The following is a 16,630-nucleotide window of genomic DNA, read 5'->3' as shown; positions in this document are numbered from 1 at the left end:
CCTGCAACTCCTGCTTTAGCAGCTGTATTCTTTACCACTGAGCTGTATCAGGTAATCCTTATTGTTATCTTCAGATGGGCTCCAGTATTATAAAGATAAAAAATATGGAGATGGGCCATATGGTACCACAAAAGTCTAAGTACCTTAAGGGCAGGTACTTGGTTTTCTTTGTAATTTTATCCTTAAGTGCTTAGACTGGTACCTGGTACATTATATTTAAGGGGGGGGGTGTATTTTATATATATAAAATATGTGTGTGTGTGTTCTGTGAATATATGTTGAATGACTGATAAAGCAGATTTGTAGAATGTGACTAAATTTACTTTCTAAAATGAAAGCTACATACAGTTAACTACATATATACAACAGGCAATAAAGAATGTTCAGTGAATTTTGATGTCAGTCAACAAGTTTTTTCTCCTTAAGGACTGATTGATCAAGCCCAGGAAATCGTTCTAGTGTGGGTCTTCTTTTTGAGTTTGGCAGTCCCTTTATCTTACACTTCTCCAGTCTGTCTTAGAATGTCTTCTGCTTGCTTCAGGGCCCTTATTTCAATCTAAGGTAGTCTTTAATCTTTTTATCTGCACTTCCTTGCAGTTTATTTTTTAAGTGGCTCCTATGAATGTATCCCCCTTCCCCCCTACTCATGTGTTGAAATCCTAATCCCCAAAGTGATGTTATTAGAATATGGGGGCCATTCGGAGGTGATTAGGAATTAGTGCCATTATAAAAGAGATCCCAGAGAGCTCCCTAGCCCCTTCCACCATGTGAGGACCTGGCAGGAAGTCAGGAGTCAGTGACCTGGAAGACGTCTCTTACCTGAACCCAACTGTGCTGGCACCCTGATTTTGGACTTTGAGCTTCCAGAACTGTGAGAAATAAATTTCTGTTGTTTGTAAGCCACTCTGTCTGTGGTATTTTGTTATAGTATCCCAAATGGACTAAGAGAGTAACCTTACTACTATATTACAGAATACTACCTGTCAGTATTTTAGGTTTATGGAAATGACAACACGACACTGCACCTGTCCATTTGCTAACAGGAGCCACTTTCTTATTTTAAATTTTCTTAAAAATTGAAGTATAGTTGATAATATTGTATCAGGTTACAGGTATACAACATAGTGATTCACAATTTTTAAAGGTTGTACTTCACTAATAATAATTATAAAATATTGGCTCTATTCCCTGAGTTATAAAACACATGTGCCACTTTCCCACATATTGAACATTGATCTCCGACTGTTGAGGTGATTGGAGAATGGTTTTAAACTTCTGTTAGGTGAAGAGTCACTTCCTGCTTACACATCCTCTGTAGTATCATTAAACATCCCCTAAGAGACAGTGCCTCAGGGACATTGTCATTTAATCATTTCATGATCAGTATTATCTGGGATATAGTGTTATCTTTAAATTGTACTATAATTTGAGAATAGAATTACAGGTTTAATAGTTCTTAAAATTCTAGTTTTGATAAGGTTACATGTCATTATATTTTAAGTCTAAATGTCTTGAAAATTTGTTTTAAATGAAGGCTTCATATTATAACTTCCTAAAACTTAGCAGGTTTTGAACTTAGTGGCTATGTTGATATCACTGAGATCATCAGTGTAGTATTTATGTCAGACTGGTAAATTTATTTCCTTTTCTCTGTGTGTCTTGCAGCAGCTTGTCCATGTTTTAAGAGCTGCCAGATGTTCTTTGAGCATTTTGTTACATTAGTAGTATTTGCATTTACACCTTTGGCAGAAAGACATCCAAATTTGGAGATAGGTTACATGTGTTTCTTACTCCTTTTGTATTACACTGTCTAAATAGTCTTTGGAAGCTGAACAGATGACATCTATGAGCTTTTGGAGTGTAGTTGCCTAAGGATAAACTGGGTTTGACTTCATTAGTGTACAAATGATAGGTTTGTGTAGCATTATTATAGCATTAATCAATTTGATGGATTGGAAATATGACAGTACTAAAGCAGCATGTATTATTAGTGCCTTTTATTCTACAAATTATGTCTTCACCTGTGTTCATATGCCAGAGGAGTAATGTTGTACATTAAGAATGCAGAACTTAAAAAAAAAAAACCAACAACAGAGGGCATCTCTTTTCACTGCCCTTCTCTTGTCCTTTTAGATTAGATCATCAAGAGGTGGACTTTGGAATTAGACTTGTTTATTAGGTCATAGCACTTTCATGCTGTGAAATGAGTGGAATGCCCTAAATTGAGTGGAATAGACAGATCATCTGGCACCAGAATGACTTATCACCTAACTTAATACTTGAGAGAATACTGCAGGTAAAATGGAGTATTTAAGAATCTTAGGTATATACATGTGTTAATTTGTTGGCAGGCGTCATTTCTCTAAAAGTTGTAATGGATTAATAGTAAAGAATGTTGGTGTTTTTGTTGTATTGGTTGATAAAACTTAAAAGTACTAGGTACCTTAAAGAGAATTAAATGAAAATTAAATATGTATTTTGGGGGTCTCTGAGAGTTATTTTACTATTTATGCATTTCTAGCATGAATTTATTTGTTTAGATGTTATTTATTTTATGTTAGGGTTTTCACAAGTCCAAGAGTGTGTATTCTTTCTCTTTCTAAACTTTCTTCTCCTCCAACCTAAATACTTACAGGAGATAGAAATTATCTTTGAAAAGCTTTGAAATTCATTTGCATAAAAAAACCCTCTATCTCACTGAAGGTTGCAACCTTTGCTCCTAGTAAAAGAGACATTAGTGTAAAATTCTCAAGACAGTTTTACCTAGACAAAATTGGAAAGACAGTAAAGGACAAAGGGGTTAAAAGACTTCTAACAGTGTTATTTGAATAGGAAGTGTTGAGGTGCTCCAATATTTGCTTTATTTCTAGATGTTTTAAATTTATACCTATCAAATAGGAGTATATTTCTTCTTTATAAAAGTGATAAACATTTTCATGGATATTTTGCTAGGGAATGGGAAGTCACTGTAATTTTTTAAAATGAATTAATATAGGTCACTAAGAATGTCTTAGTGTAAGTTATTTCTTTGGTATGAAAATGAGATAGTAGTTTCTGATTGTAAAAGAATTAATTTCTGAAAGGTGGGTAATTTTACCTTGGAACTCCTGTGATAAAGATTAGTTTTTAAATGATACTTAGACCAAAATAATTTAAATATTGCTTAATTTGAATTTCATAGCTTTCCATATAGTGTATATATTGTTATTAATATTATATTCAGTTTGGGGCAGTTGAGAAGCTGAGTCTTTAATAAATACTCTCAGGATCATGGGAATTTTCACATTCTAGGAACTTACTACCTAGAAAGGAAGATAAGACATTGACATAATAATAGAGTAGAAAGCAATATATGATATAAGATAAGTGCAAACTGCTATGAGCAGTAGAGATAGAGGAGAAATTAGATTAGTTACAGAAGCCGCCTTGATGGAGGCTTGGTCTTGAAAAAGGTGTAGGATTTGGTCATGCAGTGGGAAGAAATATTCTGGGTAGAGGGTAACAGTTTGAGCAAAGTCACTAAGGTGAGAAAGTATAAAGTATACGGGGGAAATTTTAAATATTCTGGTAAGATGCAAGGGTCCTATTATTAGCTGGTTGGGTAGTCAGGTATTCCCCCCACCCCACATTGATTTGTGTGTGTTCTTTCCAAGCTCTTTTTGTGGTCAAAAAGATGACTTCCCTAGGATAGAGGAGGACTTGTCTTTGATCAAGGGCGTGTGAATGGCCAAGTTCCCTGATGAAACTGCAAATAAGGAGTTATTTATTTCCAACTGTGTTTTCTAAAGTGGGGTTAGGTGTACATACAGGGGTTTTCCTGGAGAAATAGCAACCCACTCCAGTACTCTTGCCTGGAAAATCCCATGGACGGGCTACAGTCCTGGGGTTGCAAAAAGTCGGACACAACTGAGCAGCTTCACTTCACAGGGGTTTTAAGTTATATAATCCTTTCAAGTACAGAAAAGAAATATTGGAATTTAGGTTTCAACTTTTTAGCTGTTTTCTTTTTTAGTGTGTTTTGTAATGTGCATGATTCACTAGGTTAGGAATACTAGCCATATGATTTCCCAATCTGTTTGGGTCTGCCTACTCAAATATTTTATTGATGGGGACAAGAGATTTTAAAAAGTGGTAATCCCTAGGTTAGAGTTAAAGAATATGGACAGGAGAATAGTGAGATGACTTGTCAGATGGTTGAGGGCATTGGTGATGGCCTTAGGAGTATTGCAACAGTAATATCCAATGGAAATTATATATTTGATAGAAATCAGAAACAGATTTCCAGTTTCAGGGTAAGTTTACAGGATTAGATTCTGCCAGCCGTTTCAGGGAGCTGTTTAATATTTTTATAGTCATGTTATTGGCTATAGAGTTGGAGTTCTCTGGGGCTTCCTTGGGGGCTCAGTTGGTAAAGAATCTGCCTGCAGTGCAGGAAACCCAAGTTAGGAAGATCTCCTAGAGAAGAAAATGGCAACCCATTCCAGTATTCTTGCTGAAGAATTCTGTGGACAGAGAAGGCTGGTGAACTACAGTCCACGGGGGACTGTAGAACTACAGTCTACAGTCGTAGAGTCAGACATGACTGAGCAAGTTACACTTTCACTTTCACTTTATCCAGAGAACCCCAATGTGTGTGTTAGTCTCTCAGTTATATCCGACTCTTTGCGACCTCCTTCTCTAGAGGATCTTCCTGACCCAGGGATCAAACCTGGATCTCCTGCATTGCAGGCAGATTCTTTACCATCTGAGCCACCAGGGATAAAAATTTACCTTTTTTGGCCATTTTGTATAGTTTTCTTGTTCTTTTCTGCTGCATTTTTTTTTTTTTAGCCTGAACAGTACAGAATCATTAACAATAATGATAGCAGTAATAGTAAAAACAAACATTTATTCAACCAACATTTACTGATTGCCTATTTGGTTCTGGGTTCTAGGAATGAAGTGGTAAGCAAAAATCAGAACTGAACACTGAATTCATGGGGCTTACATTCTAGTGGGGGAGATAAACGAATAGTCCTCAAATCCCCGTGAAAATGTTGACTATGGTAAGTGGTACAAAGGAGTGTACATGCTATGTAAGCTTGGAAAAGAGAGGGTTTGAACTATTCTAGAGGTCACTGAAGTTTTCCCTGAGGACAGGACCAGCTACATAATTTGTAGGGCCCAGTGCAAGATGAAAATGTGGAGCCCTTTGTTTAAAAGAATTCTAGGACTGCCATAAGTAAGTAAGTGTAGTCGCTCAGTCGTGTCCGACTCTTTGCGACCCCATGGACTGTAGCCCACCAGGCTCCTCTATCCATGGGATTCTCCAGACAAGAACACTGGAGTGGGTTGCCATTTCCTTCTCTATAGTGGACTGTTAAACTGAGAGTAGAACCCTTCAAGTACCAGCCCTGTGCAGCTGCTCAGGTTGTGTGTCCATGAAGCTGGACCAACATAAGGAAGTGATGTTTTTGCTGAGATGTAAGGACATGGTGGGAGGGGAAGATTGCTCCAGGGTAAAGGAAACACTCTAATGGCAGAAAGCGAAGAGGTACTAGAGAGCCTTTTGATGAAGGTGAAGGAGGAGAGTGAAAGAGCTGGCTAAAGACTAAATATTAAAAAAAACTAAGGTCATGGCACCTGGCCCCATTATTGCATGGCAGATAGAAAGGGAAAAGTTGGAGGTAGTGACAGATTTCCTCTTCTTGGGCTTCAAAATCACTGTGGATGGTGACTGCAACCATGAAATGAGAAGATGATTGCTTCTTGGCAGGAAAGCCATTACAAACCCAGACAGTGTGTTGAAAAGCAGAGATATTACTCTGCCGACAAAGGTTCGCATAGTCGAGGCTATGGTCTTTCTAGTGGTCATGTGTGGTTGTGAGAGCTGGACCATAAAAAAAGCAGAAAGCCAAAGAATTGATGCTTTTGAACTGTGGTGCTGAAGAAGACTCCTGAAAGTCCTCTGGACAGCAAGGAGATCAAACCAGTCAATCTTAAGGGAGATCAACCTTGAATATTCACTGGAAGGACTGATGCTGAAGCTGAAGCTCCAGTATTTTGGTCATCTAATGTGAACAGATGACTCATTGGGAAAGTCCCTGATGCTGGGAAAGATTGAGGGCAGAAAGAGTAGAGGGCGTCAGAGGATGAGATGGCAGGACAGCATCACTGATGCAATGAACATGAACTTGAGCAAACTCCAGGAGATGATGAAGGACAGGGAGGCCTGACTTGCTGCAGTCCATGGGGTCACAAAGAGTTGGACGCAACTGAACAACAACAACAACAGCAACAACAAAGGAAACAGCTTAAATGAATTTCTGGCGCAGGAAGAAACATGATGCATTCAGAAACTGGGTGAAGGCCAGTGTGGCTGATGTACAGAGAGGTTGGAAAAGAATGATGAGGCCAGAGAGGTAGAGAGAGCGATGTGTAAGTTCAAGTTGATGTTTATTCCAAAAGCCACAGAAGGATTAAGGTATATTAAGCATAAAGTCTACTTTTGATATGCTGATTATACCAGTATCTTGTATCTTGACAGCCTTGGACAATGTTCTCTCTCAGTCCCCATTTTTTTAATCAGTCTCCTTTCCAGAAACTTTTAGTCTAACCTTCTATATTTATTCTAAGACTGGTCCTTCCTTAAGGCAAGTCTAAAAAGGCTCTTCACATCAGGGAGAGCTTTTGGTGGTAGAACTTGAAAGTAGGATGAGTCATGAAATTTTTATTCACGGTTGGATGGATTAGTGTGGTCTAAAACATTTTAGGTTGACTAGTAAGAGATGAGGTAAAACTAGTAAGAGATGAAAATGTTTTAATATTGTTTTAAAAAGATTTTTCTTTTTAAATGCTAAGATATTTAAGGCTTTTGTCAGTACTACGGTTTTGAATTCTTCCTCTCCCTCTCTTTTATACATGATCAAGGGCAAGGGTGTGTATTGACTTGCTTGACCTTTGGAAAGAGGAGTGAGGAGTGGGGAATAATTGTATTTTTGGACTTTGTCTTTCACATAATAGGCATTCTCAGTGAAAAGGCTTTATATAATATTACCCAAACCAAGAAATAGGCTTTGTATTTTGTTATGTGTGTATAATGTTTATGATTCCTAGACTTACTTATTATGAAGGCTTCTTTCCTAGAAAGATAGCTACATGGTTGATTTGTAGATCCAATGCCATGCTACACAATTTAGGATTTTTGCTGTTGTCTCTCTGTCGAATAACACACCAGCTATTTCTTCTCCCATGTCATGCTTAAAATGTGAGCTGATTCACATAGGTGATGCACTTAAATCAGTGATGTTTATGTTTTCTGAACTGCTCATGGGTGAGATCATTCCTTGCATACTCTGCCATTTCTTGCCTTCTGCTCTGTGGATGTACTGGTATTTTAAGCTGTTGAAATAGCATGGTTATATAGGTTTATATCAGCTTGCCTTCCCTTTTTAAATGAAATGTTCTGTTTGTGACCCACTCCAGTATTCTTGCCTGGAGAATCCCATGGATGGAGGAGCCTGGTAGGCTACAGTCCATGGGGTCACAGTCGGATATGACTGAGCAACTTCACTTTCTTTTCTTTCTTTTTTCTGTTTGTGAAGACAACATCAAATGTTTTGGCAGAGTTACTTTCTGAGAATTTATTTTTAGTAATAGTTTCTGAGAGCAGAAATTGGATAAAGAAAAATATACTCTGCCAACCCCATTTTCAGCTGTAGGTTCTTAATAACAACTTTTTAAAAATAATTTTCTTTTCTTCCTTCCTTCCTTTATTTTTGGTTTGGGGGGTCTTCATTGCTGCATGGGCTTTTCTCTACTTGCAGTGAGCGGGGCTACCCTTTGTTGTGGTGCACAGGTTTCTCATTGCGGCGGCTTCTCTTTTTGTGGAGCATGAACTCTATATCTCCAGCACACTGGCTTCAGTAGTTGTGGTGCATGGGCTTAGTAGTTCTGGTTTCTGGGCTGAGTAGTTGTGGCACATGAGCTTAGTTGCTCTGTGGCAAGTGGAATCTTCCCGAACCAGGGATCAAACCCATGTCTCCTGCATTGGCAGGTAGATTCTTTACCCCTGAGCTACCAGAGAAGCCCCAACTCTTTTATTCTTATTTTGGTTGAGTAATACGTTACAAAATTTCTTTTAAATATGCCGGTTGTATTAGATCAGGAGAATAGGAGTGGGGCCGGTGATGATGCATGAATTTTTAACTGAAATTGTAAACATATAAGTTCCTGTTCTTATGAGACCTCTGATATTGCAGAGTAGTGACTTTAGCTTCTGATTTATTAAAGAACACTTCAATTATATTCAGCATATATTTAATGCTAAATGTATGTTACTCTATTTTGAAAATTTGTAATTCATGGTCTCGTATGTACACAAATAGCTAATCAAAAATTAAATTTATCAGAATATTTAATTAGAGCACCCTAGTACTTTAATATATTGATCAGTAAAACTTTGATTAGCCAGAATGTTTAGGGAATTGAGTGATAAGCTTAATATCCCTTTTCTTTCCATGCATGATTAATGAACACCAACTGTATGCAAAACTTGGCATGGTGTGGCATACACAATGCATGTGACACATTTTTGCCCTCAAGGAACTTAATTTCAGTGTCTTTGGAACTTTTGTAAATTTTACTCCTTTGCTTTATTGCTTTAATAAGATTAATAAATGCATATAATTGAATCTTTGATGATGTAGGTTCTTATAACAAATGAACCTCACAGTATTGTTCTCATATGAATGTAAACGGTATAGGTGTGCTGACCATATAGTTTATCCTAAAAGGTTATTTTTGAGTAGTTTGCAGATGTCAGCTCATTTTTGTTTCCCTGTATTTTATTTTTAAAACTGTTAACACTGGTTAATTGGATTCTTATTGAAGTTTTACTTTGTTAAAAGGTTTACAGTAACGTAGTAAGTATTTAATTGTTCGGCCTTTTTGGTATGTGAGTTGAAGTTCAGTAGCTTTTGTATATATGTATACAGACAGTCTCCAACTTAACAATGGTTTGACTTAGAATTTTCTGACTTTACAATAGTGTAGACATGATATGCATTCAGTAGAAACTGTAGTTCAAATTGTGAATTTTGATCTTTGCCTGGGCTAGTGATGTGTAGTGAGATACTCTATCTTGATGCTGGGCAGCTGCAGGGAGCCGGAGTTCTTAGTCAGCCAGAAATCGCAAGGGTGAACAACTGGTACAGTTAAAATCATTTTATACCCATAAAATCTTTCTGTTTTCACTTTCAGTACAGTATTCCATAAATGACATTAAATATTATCAACACTTTATTACAAAACAGGCTTTGTGTTAGGTGATTTTGCCCATCTGTAAGCTAATGTAAGTGTTCTGAGCATGTTTAAGGTAGGCTAGGTTAGGCTATAACGTTTGGTAGGTGAGGTATATTAAATGCATTTTCAAGTTACAGTGTGTTTATCAGGATGTAACTCACTGTAAGTTGAGGAAGGTCTGTAATATTGTGGATAACTGTACAAAACTATGAATTATTTGTTTGGTGATTTCATGGTGTCCCTAAGTATAAGTTTAATTTTGTGTAGCCCAGACCAAACCAAATTTTACAGTTTATAATAATTACTACAACTTTTTCTTTTCATTCTAAAGTGGAAGTAAAAGCAAATTAAGGTGTCTACCTCCCACCTACTCCTAAGACTGTTTGAGTGAATACATCTTAAATGATCATTCTTAAAAGAAAAAATGCTTCATGTGTATAAATTTCTTTTTTAAAAAACCAACTAGAAGTATATATTAAAAAATAATTTGTTGCTATGTCACAGAGACTGCATTAGTTTAAACACCATAAGAAAAGTTAATCAAATTTCATATATTTGACTGACTTTCTTGCTGACAGCAAATATAGTTAGTGTGTTAGAATTGGTGATTTTGATGTTTTATGGATTTTACAAAGAATTCAGCAAATAATATCCTGAATATTCTGTCTGTGGAGGCATTGCTTCTTATGTGCAGTTGATTAGACAAATTCAAATCTAGGGCTTTTTCCAAGCACTGGTAGGTTGCTAATACTCTTTGTAGCTGGAGTCTTCTCTAGATGAGAAGTTGAGTCAAGGTCAAGCCTGACTTTAGGCCTAAAATGAGCTTCACCAGCTTTATTTCACATTGTTTTGATAGGGACTCACTGTTTCATTGTATTCTCTGTTTTTGTGAGATGATGTTGGTGGGCTCAAGGCAATTAAACGTAGACAACAGGATTCCCCTGTTTAAATACTATCGGCTTATAAGGAAAGACGCACAGCCTGATATGCATAGATTTGATTCTTTCATACAGTGTCTTCTGAAAATTTACTTTGTTAAAAGTTTACAGTAAAATACAAATATTGTTTCACTATTTTTCTTTTTGATAGTGAGCTGAAATTCAGTGTCTTTTTATGTGTATGAATATCATTTTGGATATGTCTGTGTTTGAAGGAGGGTAAAGGAATAGTAGCATATAGGCAGTTTTATTTTTAAAATTTTCACTTTTGATTGGGCAAAATGTCTTCCATTTCCTCCCCATAAAAAATTAAACTGCCACCAAACATTCATTTAAATGAACTTATCTAACCTGCTTATGTAGGTTCTCATAGAATCTACAGTAATGTGACTAGTTGCCATATTTAAGGTATCCTTGGTAATTTAATCCTTGGCAATTTATGCTTGACATTAAATGCTCTAGGCAAATGTATGTGTTTTTTAATTTGGTTGGTTATTGATATATTTTTGCCCTGTGTACCTGTTTCCACAGCTGCAGAACCTTGGCCTGAAAATGCTACATTGTATCAGCAACTGAAAGGTAGGTGCTTATTCTCCATTAAAAATGGCTTCATATCAAAATATGTGTGTTCAGTCATGTCTAGTCATGTCTGACTCTTTGTGACCCCACGGACTGTAGCCCGAGGCTCCTCTGTCCATGGGATTCTCCAGGCAAGAATACTGGAGTGGGTTGCTATTTCCTCCTTCAGTGTATTTTCTAGACTCAGGATTCAAACCTGCGTCTCCTGTGTCTTCTGCATTGACAGGTGGATTCTTTACCGCTGAACCACCTGGGAAGCCCAGATATATCAAATACATATCAAATATATCAAAATATATTTGTTATAAAAAACACCCATCGATAATGCAATTTAATGCAAAGAGAACATGACACATAAAGAAGGAATTCCCTTGTATAATTTGTCTAGGAGATTTTACCTAAACTTGTATGTGCCAGTGTAAACCAACTATTCATGGCCAGTAAGGTGCTTAGTTTATTATTGACTCATTATATTGGCTGCTGTAGGCAGTGTAATATGATGTGGTTGCAGGAGCAGTTGGCAGATTTACTGCGCCAATAGCTGACACAGCAGATTTTTGAAGTCCTGTGGTAAAGTGGGCTCTCAGTAAAAAGGAACTGTTAAAATGTATAGGCTAGGATGGTTCAGGCTCCCTTTAGCAGCTCTTCATATATCATCAGATCACATTATGGACCCCATTTGGGGCTCAGCAGCCTGCTCCAGTTGTCAGAAGACTGCAAAGTAATGAAGACTAATAGGCAGCAGCCCTAGTCTTCTAAGCATGGAATTTTTATTGCAGTGAACTTGTCATCTTTCTTTTGTGTGACAGATCTAGACACACTGTGCAATATTAACTGGAAGCTGGTTTTATATGAGTTTGAATGCTTTTACTTTTAACTAGAGAGGTTTGAGCAGAGATCCTATTTTACTTAATTTTAATGAAAGGGATTATTTCTTAAAAACTTGAGGAAAGCTTTCGTTTTTAAGTGAGCAGTTTTACTTACATATTGCTGATAAAATACAATAAGTGATCAAATAGATTTAGAGGAAATAGTCTTCATTGTTATTTATATAACATGATACTTTAATCCAAATTATAATCTTGTAACATTGATATAGAACTTCATGATTACGCTTTCTTTTTAGAAATAGGAATAGTTTTTTAAAATAAAAAAGCATTTATAAGTATATTTTACTTGTTTAGTAGTTATGCTTTTGACTCAGACCTTTCATTGTATTTCTGCAGGGGAGCAAATTTTGCTTTCTGACAATGCAGCTTCTCTTGCTGTGCAGGTAAATATGTAAATAATGCAGTATTTTTTTACTTTTTGCTTTTGGCTAAATATGCTAGTATTGATTATTTGGGGTGATTTCTTCATGTATAGGCACAAACCTATTTTCTAACTTACTTGTAAAGATTTATTCACTACGCGTATTTAAGTGTCACTTTCTCATTGTACTCATTCTAGCCTTAATCCATTTGGTGGTTATGAAGCAGACCTATTTTTCTTTAGCAACGACTTATATATTTATTGATTACATTAGTGCCTATTATCCCCAGACCACTTATTGAATATAATAGCTCTTCGAGTTTTATATCACAGTTGTGTAATCCAAAATATTTGTGGCCCTGTAAACTTTAAACTGCACTATAGGAAGAATAGGATACTTGGGGATTGTTTGCTTTTAAAGAAAAGAGAAATGTTTATGTAGATTATGGAATTATAAATATTGAAACATTTTACATATTTAGCTGCTCTTTGTTTGGTTAGCTTGTGTAGTTTGAATCACAAAGAGTATTTTAACGTGTAGCACCTAGAAGATAACTTAGAAATTTAAGACATGCCATTTGTTGGAAATGAGATTGTGAGCTTCTTGAGGACAGAAAGAAAAGAAAGAGGGACTGCTTTTGCCTCATTCTAGACATGATGCTAGGAACTTGGTCGTCTTGTGTTTTCTTTTTTTTAGACACAACTTGGTATTTTCTGGACTTAATAACTATGACTGTTACACATCCATAGTATGTCATTCAGTACATTTTACTTTTAAGTTGGAGAAAGAAGGAAAAGATAGAAGGAAATGTGTTTGAACAATATTTGTATGAGTGTGAGTATTGTAAAGTTTCTTTTATGGATTTTTACTTCTTTTAGAAGATTTGTATATTTTTACCAAGAATATAAATTTTATTTACTTACATTTATTTTATCTTTAGGCACTAGTACTATAACTAGTGTATTTTCTTTCTTATGTTAATCTTTGAGAAGCAGAAATTCTCGGTTGGTTTTATTTAATAAATAACTACTTTATACTGCCTTTTTGAGGGGGGCATAAGGAAGTTGGAATTTGTTTAGTTTTCAAATACTAATAATATAGTGCCTAGCATATAAAGTGTGCTCAGTAAATATTTGTTGAATGAAGGGTTTACAAGTGGGGTAGAAACAGTCTTGCTTGATAACTGATAACACAAGTAAATTATTTGTTATGTATGAAGTAGTGTCTTCAGTCTTTATATTTTTGAAAAGATGGCTTCAGGGCACAGTAACTATTTTAGCTGAAGCACTAATTCTTAACCCTGTCTTAGTTGCCATTTTGGGGATAATTCTTTCAGTCTTATGAAGCTATGGGATATTTTTCCAGAAAACATCCCAGCATACACACAGGCATAGACATACCTTGGCAGTTCTGCATATAATATCAGGAGGTTTATTGATCTCCCAGCTGAAGCTCCCTGGGTATCCTGTATGAAGAGCCTCTAAAACTAAAGAATATTAGTTTAGGAAGTACGGAAGTAATTTTCACCAGTAGGAATGTTGTTTTGGGTAAGAATAGACCAGTGGTTCTTAGCTGAGGGAGGATTTCAAACCCACAGAGAACATTTGACAGTGTTTAGACATTTTTGATGGTCACAGCTGTTGGGGAGGCTGTTTTTGGCATCTGTTGGGTGGATGCCAGGGATTCTGTGAAACAGTGCATGAGACAGTCCCGTCCCAGAAAGAGTTATCTCACCCTAAATGTAAATGGTGTCACTGTTGAGAAACCCTAGAATAGATGGCTTACCTAGTTTTTGGCATAAACCAAGATATCAGTATATTACCGTTAAAAGAAATTTAACATTTTAAATACTCTGGAGAAGGAAAGAAAAAAGAAATCTTAGTGTGTACCTTCTTTAGTAATTCTGTTTTTATGGTTCGTATTAATTGGTTTTCTCAACATTCATCTCAAATCATAGTTGCAATTAAAGCTAAGACCAGAAAATAAGACTCTTAAAATGCAGAATTTTGCATAACTGTTTTAATTTTTTGTTATCCTACACATGTCACTTAGATGATGAATTAACCAGCATATATTAAAAATTCTTGGTTTTCTTCAATATTCTTTGACTTGACAGCTGATAGTAGCCATGACTATAAATGTGACTTTTCCAGATATCTGATGTAAACTTTATGGAGTAATTTTCTTCTATATAGTGGATGAGTATCCGTTTGGAAGAATCAGTTAAATGTATAAAATTGATCTAACAGTGTGACAGGTATCCATAAACTGGATATTTCCTAGAAAATACCAGATATTAAGCATTAGATCCTTTAGTATTTAGCCACCTAAGTCATCAAGGAATTTAAATTTTACATACCACATAGGCTTTGCATTTATTATCTTCCTGGAACTAAATGATTAGAATTTTTTTTTAATTAAAGAAACCTCTTTATGATTTCAGTTTAAAAGAAAATTAAAAAAATTTTCTCCTATTTTTGTCTTAGATTTGCTTTCCTTCTTTCATCCATGAAGTACTGTTATTACCTGAAGTGTTTGCCTAGTCATAAAATAATCTTGTATGTTGAATATTATGAAGTATTAGAGTAGTGTGTCCCTCTGGTTCTCACAAGCAGTAGTACTGTGTGTGTGTGTGTGTATACATACATATATATGGCAGTGCGTACATACAGTGTTGTACATACACAAACATTAGGGAGATAAATCTTCCATTTCATAGTATTACTTCCACTTTGAAGCATGTATTGATTGGAAAAGAACTTTGATAACAATTCTCTGTTACTATCCTCTCATCCCCTAAACCAACTGCCTGATAGATACGTAATGTATATAGTGTTGCCTACATATATGTAAGGTGGTGGCTGTTGTTTAGTCACTAAGTCGTGTCTGACTCTTGTGACCCCATGGACTGTAGCCCGCTAGGCTTCTCTGTCCATGCAAGAATGGACAGGCAAGAATATTGGAGTGGGTTGCTATTTCCTTCTCCAGGGGATCTTCCTGACCCAGGGATTGAACCAGCTTCTCCTGCATTGCAGGTGGTCTCTTGCATTACAAGTGGATTCTTTACCACTAAGCCACCAGGGAAGCCCACTCACATATGTATAATAGTTTAAAATTTTCTAGTAACCACACTAAAAGAAGTAAAAAGAAATGTGAAATTAATTTTAATAAATATATTGTATTTAATATTGTCAACTATTATCATTTAATCAATACAAAATTTATTAACAGGATGGTTTTCCTTTTTTTTTAATGTTAAGTTCAAAATCTGATGTGTATTTTATACATCTCAATTTGTGCCAGCCACATTTCAAGTACTCAATAGCCATATGTAGCTGGCAGCTCTTGTATTGGACAGCACATGTCTAGAAATACTGTATAAGCAAATATATGTGAACTTCAAAGTTTTCTGCAGAAAATACTTTATTTGATTTATCTTCAAGAAAGTTATGTCTTTACGAATTTAGTGTCTCTTTTACAGTAGATTCCACAAGTGAAATGAGTGAATAATCTGTTCCAGATACCTCAAACATTACTGTTTGTTTTAAGTTTCCTCATCTTTAAAATGCAGATATAATAGAAGCTGTCCTACTGGATGTCATTAAGATTGAATGTGTTAAAAAAATATATGAAATGTGTATAAACATTAAAGCACTTAGAAAAGCACCTGGCATATTGTAAACATGTGGTGAATATTGGTTATTTCCTTCTTTCCTGGTTCTTTGACAGAAGTACACATTATCAGTGTCAGCAGCAGGAATGGAAGCTTGTAGGCTTTGTAATACCTAAAGTGATTAAAACAAATGTTAGGTGTAAGAATTACTTTTGGATGTATTTAAATCTATATGAACATTAATAATTTTTGTAATCATTCTTTCATTGTATGCCTAAAAGTTGTTAGTGTAGATTGCTTTAATTCAAACGAAGTATTATTTTAATAGTATTTACTAAATAAGGCTTGTTTCAGAATTAAGTATTGAATGCTTTTGTTGTTTAAGGCACTCTTTTTAAAGAGCTTTTCTGAGAGACATCTTATTCAATCATTACCATAACCCAAGTGTATGGTACTGTTATTAAGCTCATTTTTAAATATGTGGAAACTGAAGCTCAGGAAAACTCTGGCCTTGGTCATAAAGCCCATAAATTGTGGAGGTAAACAGACAGACACCAGCAGCACTGGCTGAGTGCCTACTACATGCGAATCACTGAGCTGAGCATTTAATTCTTAGGAACTCAGTCTTTATAATAACTGTATGAAGTCAGTGCTGCTCAAATCCCCCTTCTGCAGATAATACTGATAGAACAACAGTAATAACTAGCTAAAATTTATACCGTACTTACTCCATGTGCCAGGTCTTATTATATATACTTTAGATATCATAGATAATCCTCACATGCAGCCACCATATGAGGTAAGTAGTACTATTATTATCATTTTACAGATTAGGAAGTTGAGGCAGAAAAGTTAAGCAGTTGGTCCACACTTATATAATTAGTCCTTGACAGAGCTGGAGTGCAAACTCAGGGAGTCTGGGTCAAGTCCATGCTTGTAACACTTTGCTGCATACCAGTTCAGTGT

At 35.8% G+C, this 16,630-nt stretch overlaps 1 protein-coding gene across 5 annotated transcripts in view; it reads left to right on the top strand.

Annotated features, from left to right (window-relative positions):
* The window catches only part of MTX2 (metaxin 2), a 68,827-nt gene that overhangs the window by 21,852 nt on the left and 30,345 nt on the right, over window positions 1–16,630 (top strand). For 3 of the 5 annotated variants that reach the window (XM_070475987.1, XM_020886137.2, XM_070475990.1), the window contains exons 2-3: window positions 10,752–10,799; window positions 12,026–12,072. In XM_070475987.1, the coding sequence (XP_070332088.1) occupies window positions 10,752–10,799; window positions 12,026–12,072 (95 nt within the window). Of the gene's footprint in view, window positions 1–2,133; window positions 2,297–10,751; window positions 10,800–12,025; window positions 12,073–12,782; window positions 12,886–16,630 lie in introns of those variants that run through there. The other 2 variants (XM_070475989.1, XM_070475988.1) reach the window with 2 other exon arrangements.

This window comes from Odocoileus virginianus, chromosome 13, assembly GCF_023699985.2.
Source record: "Odocoileus virginianus isolate 20LAN1187 ecotype Illinois chromosome 13, Ovbor_1.2, whole genome shotgun sequence".
In the NCBI taxonomy this organism is placed as follows: domain Eukaryota; kingdom Metazoa; phylum Chordata; class Mammalia; order Artiodactyla; family Cervidae; genus Odocoileus; species Odocoileus virginianus.
The sequence above is the reverse complement of the archived record's forward strand: the minus strand, read 5'-3'. Positions and strand labels throughout refer to the sequence as shown.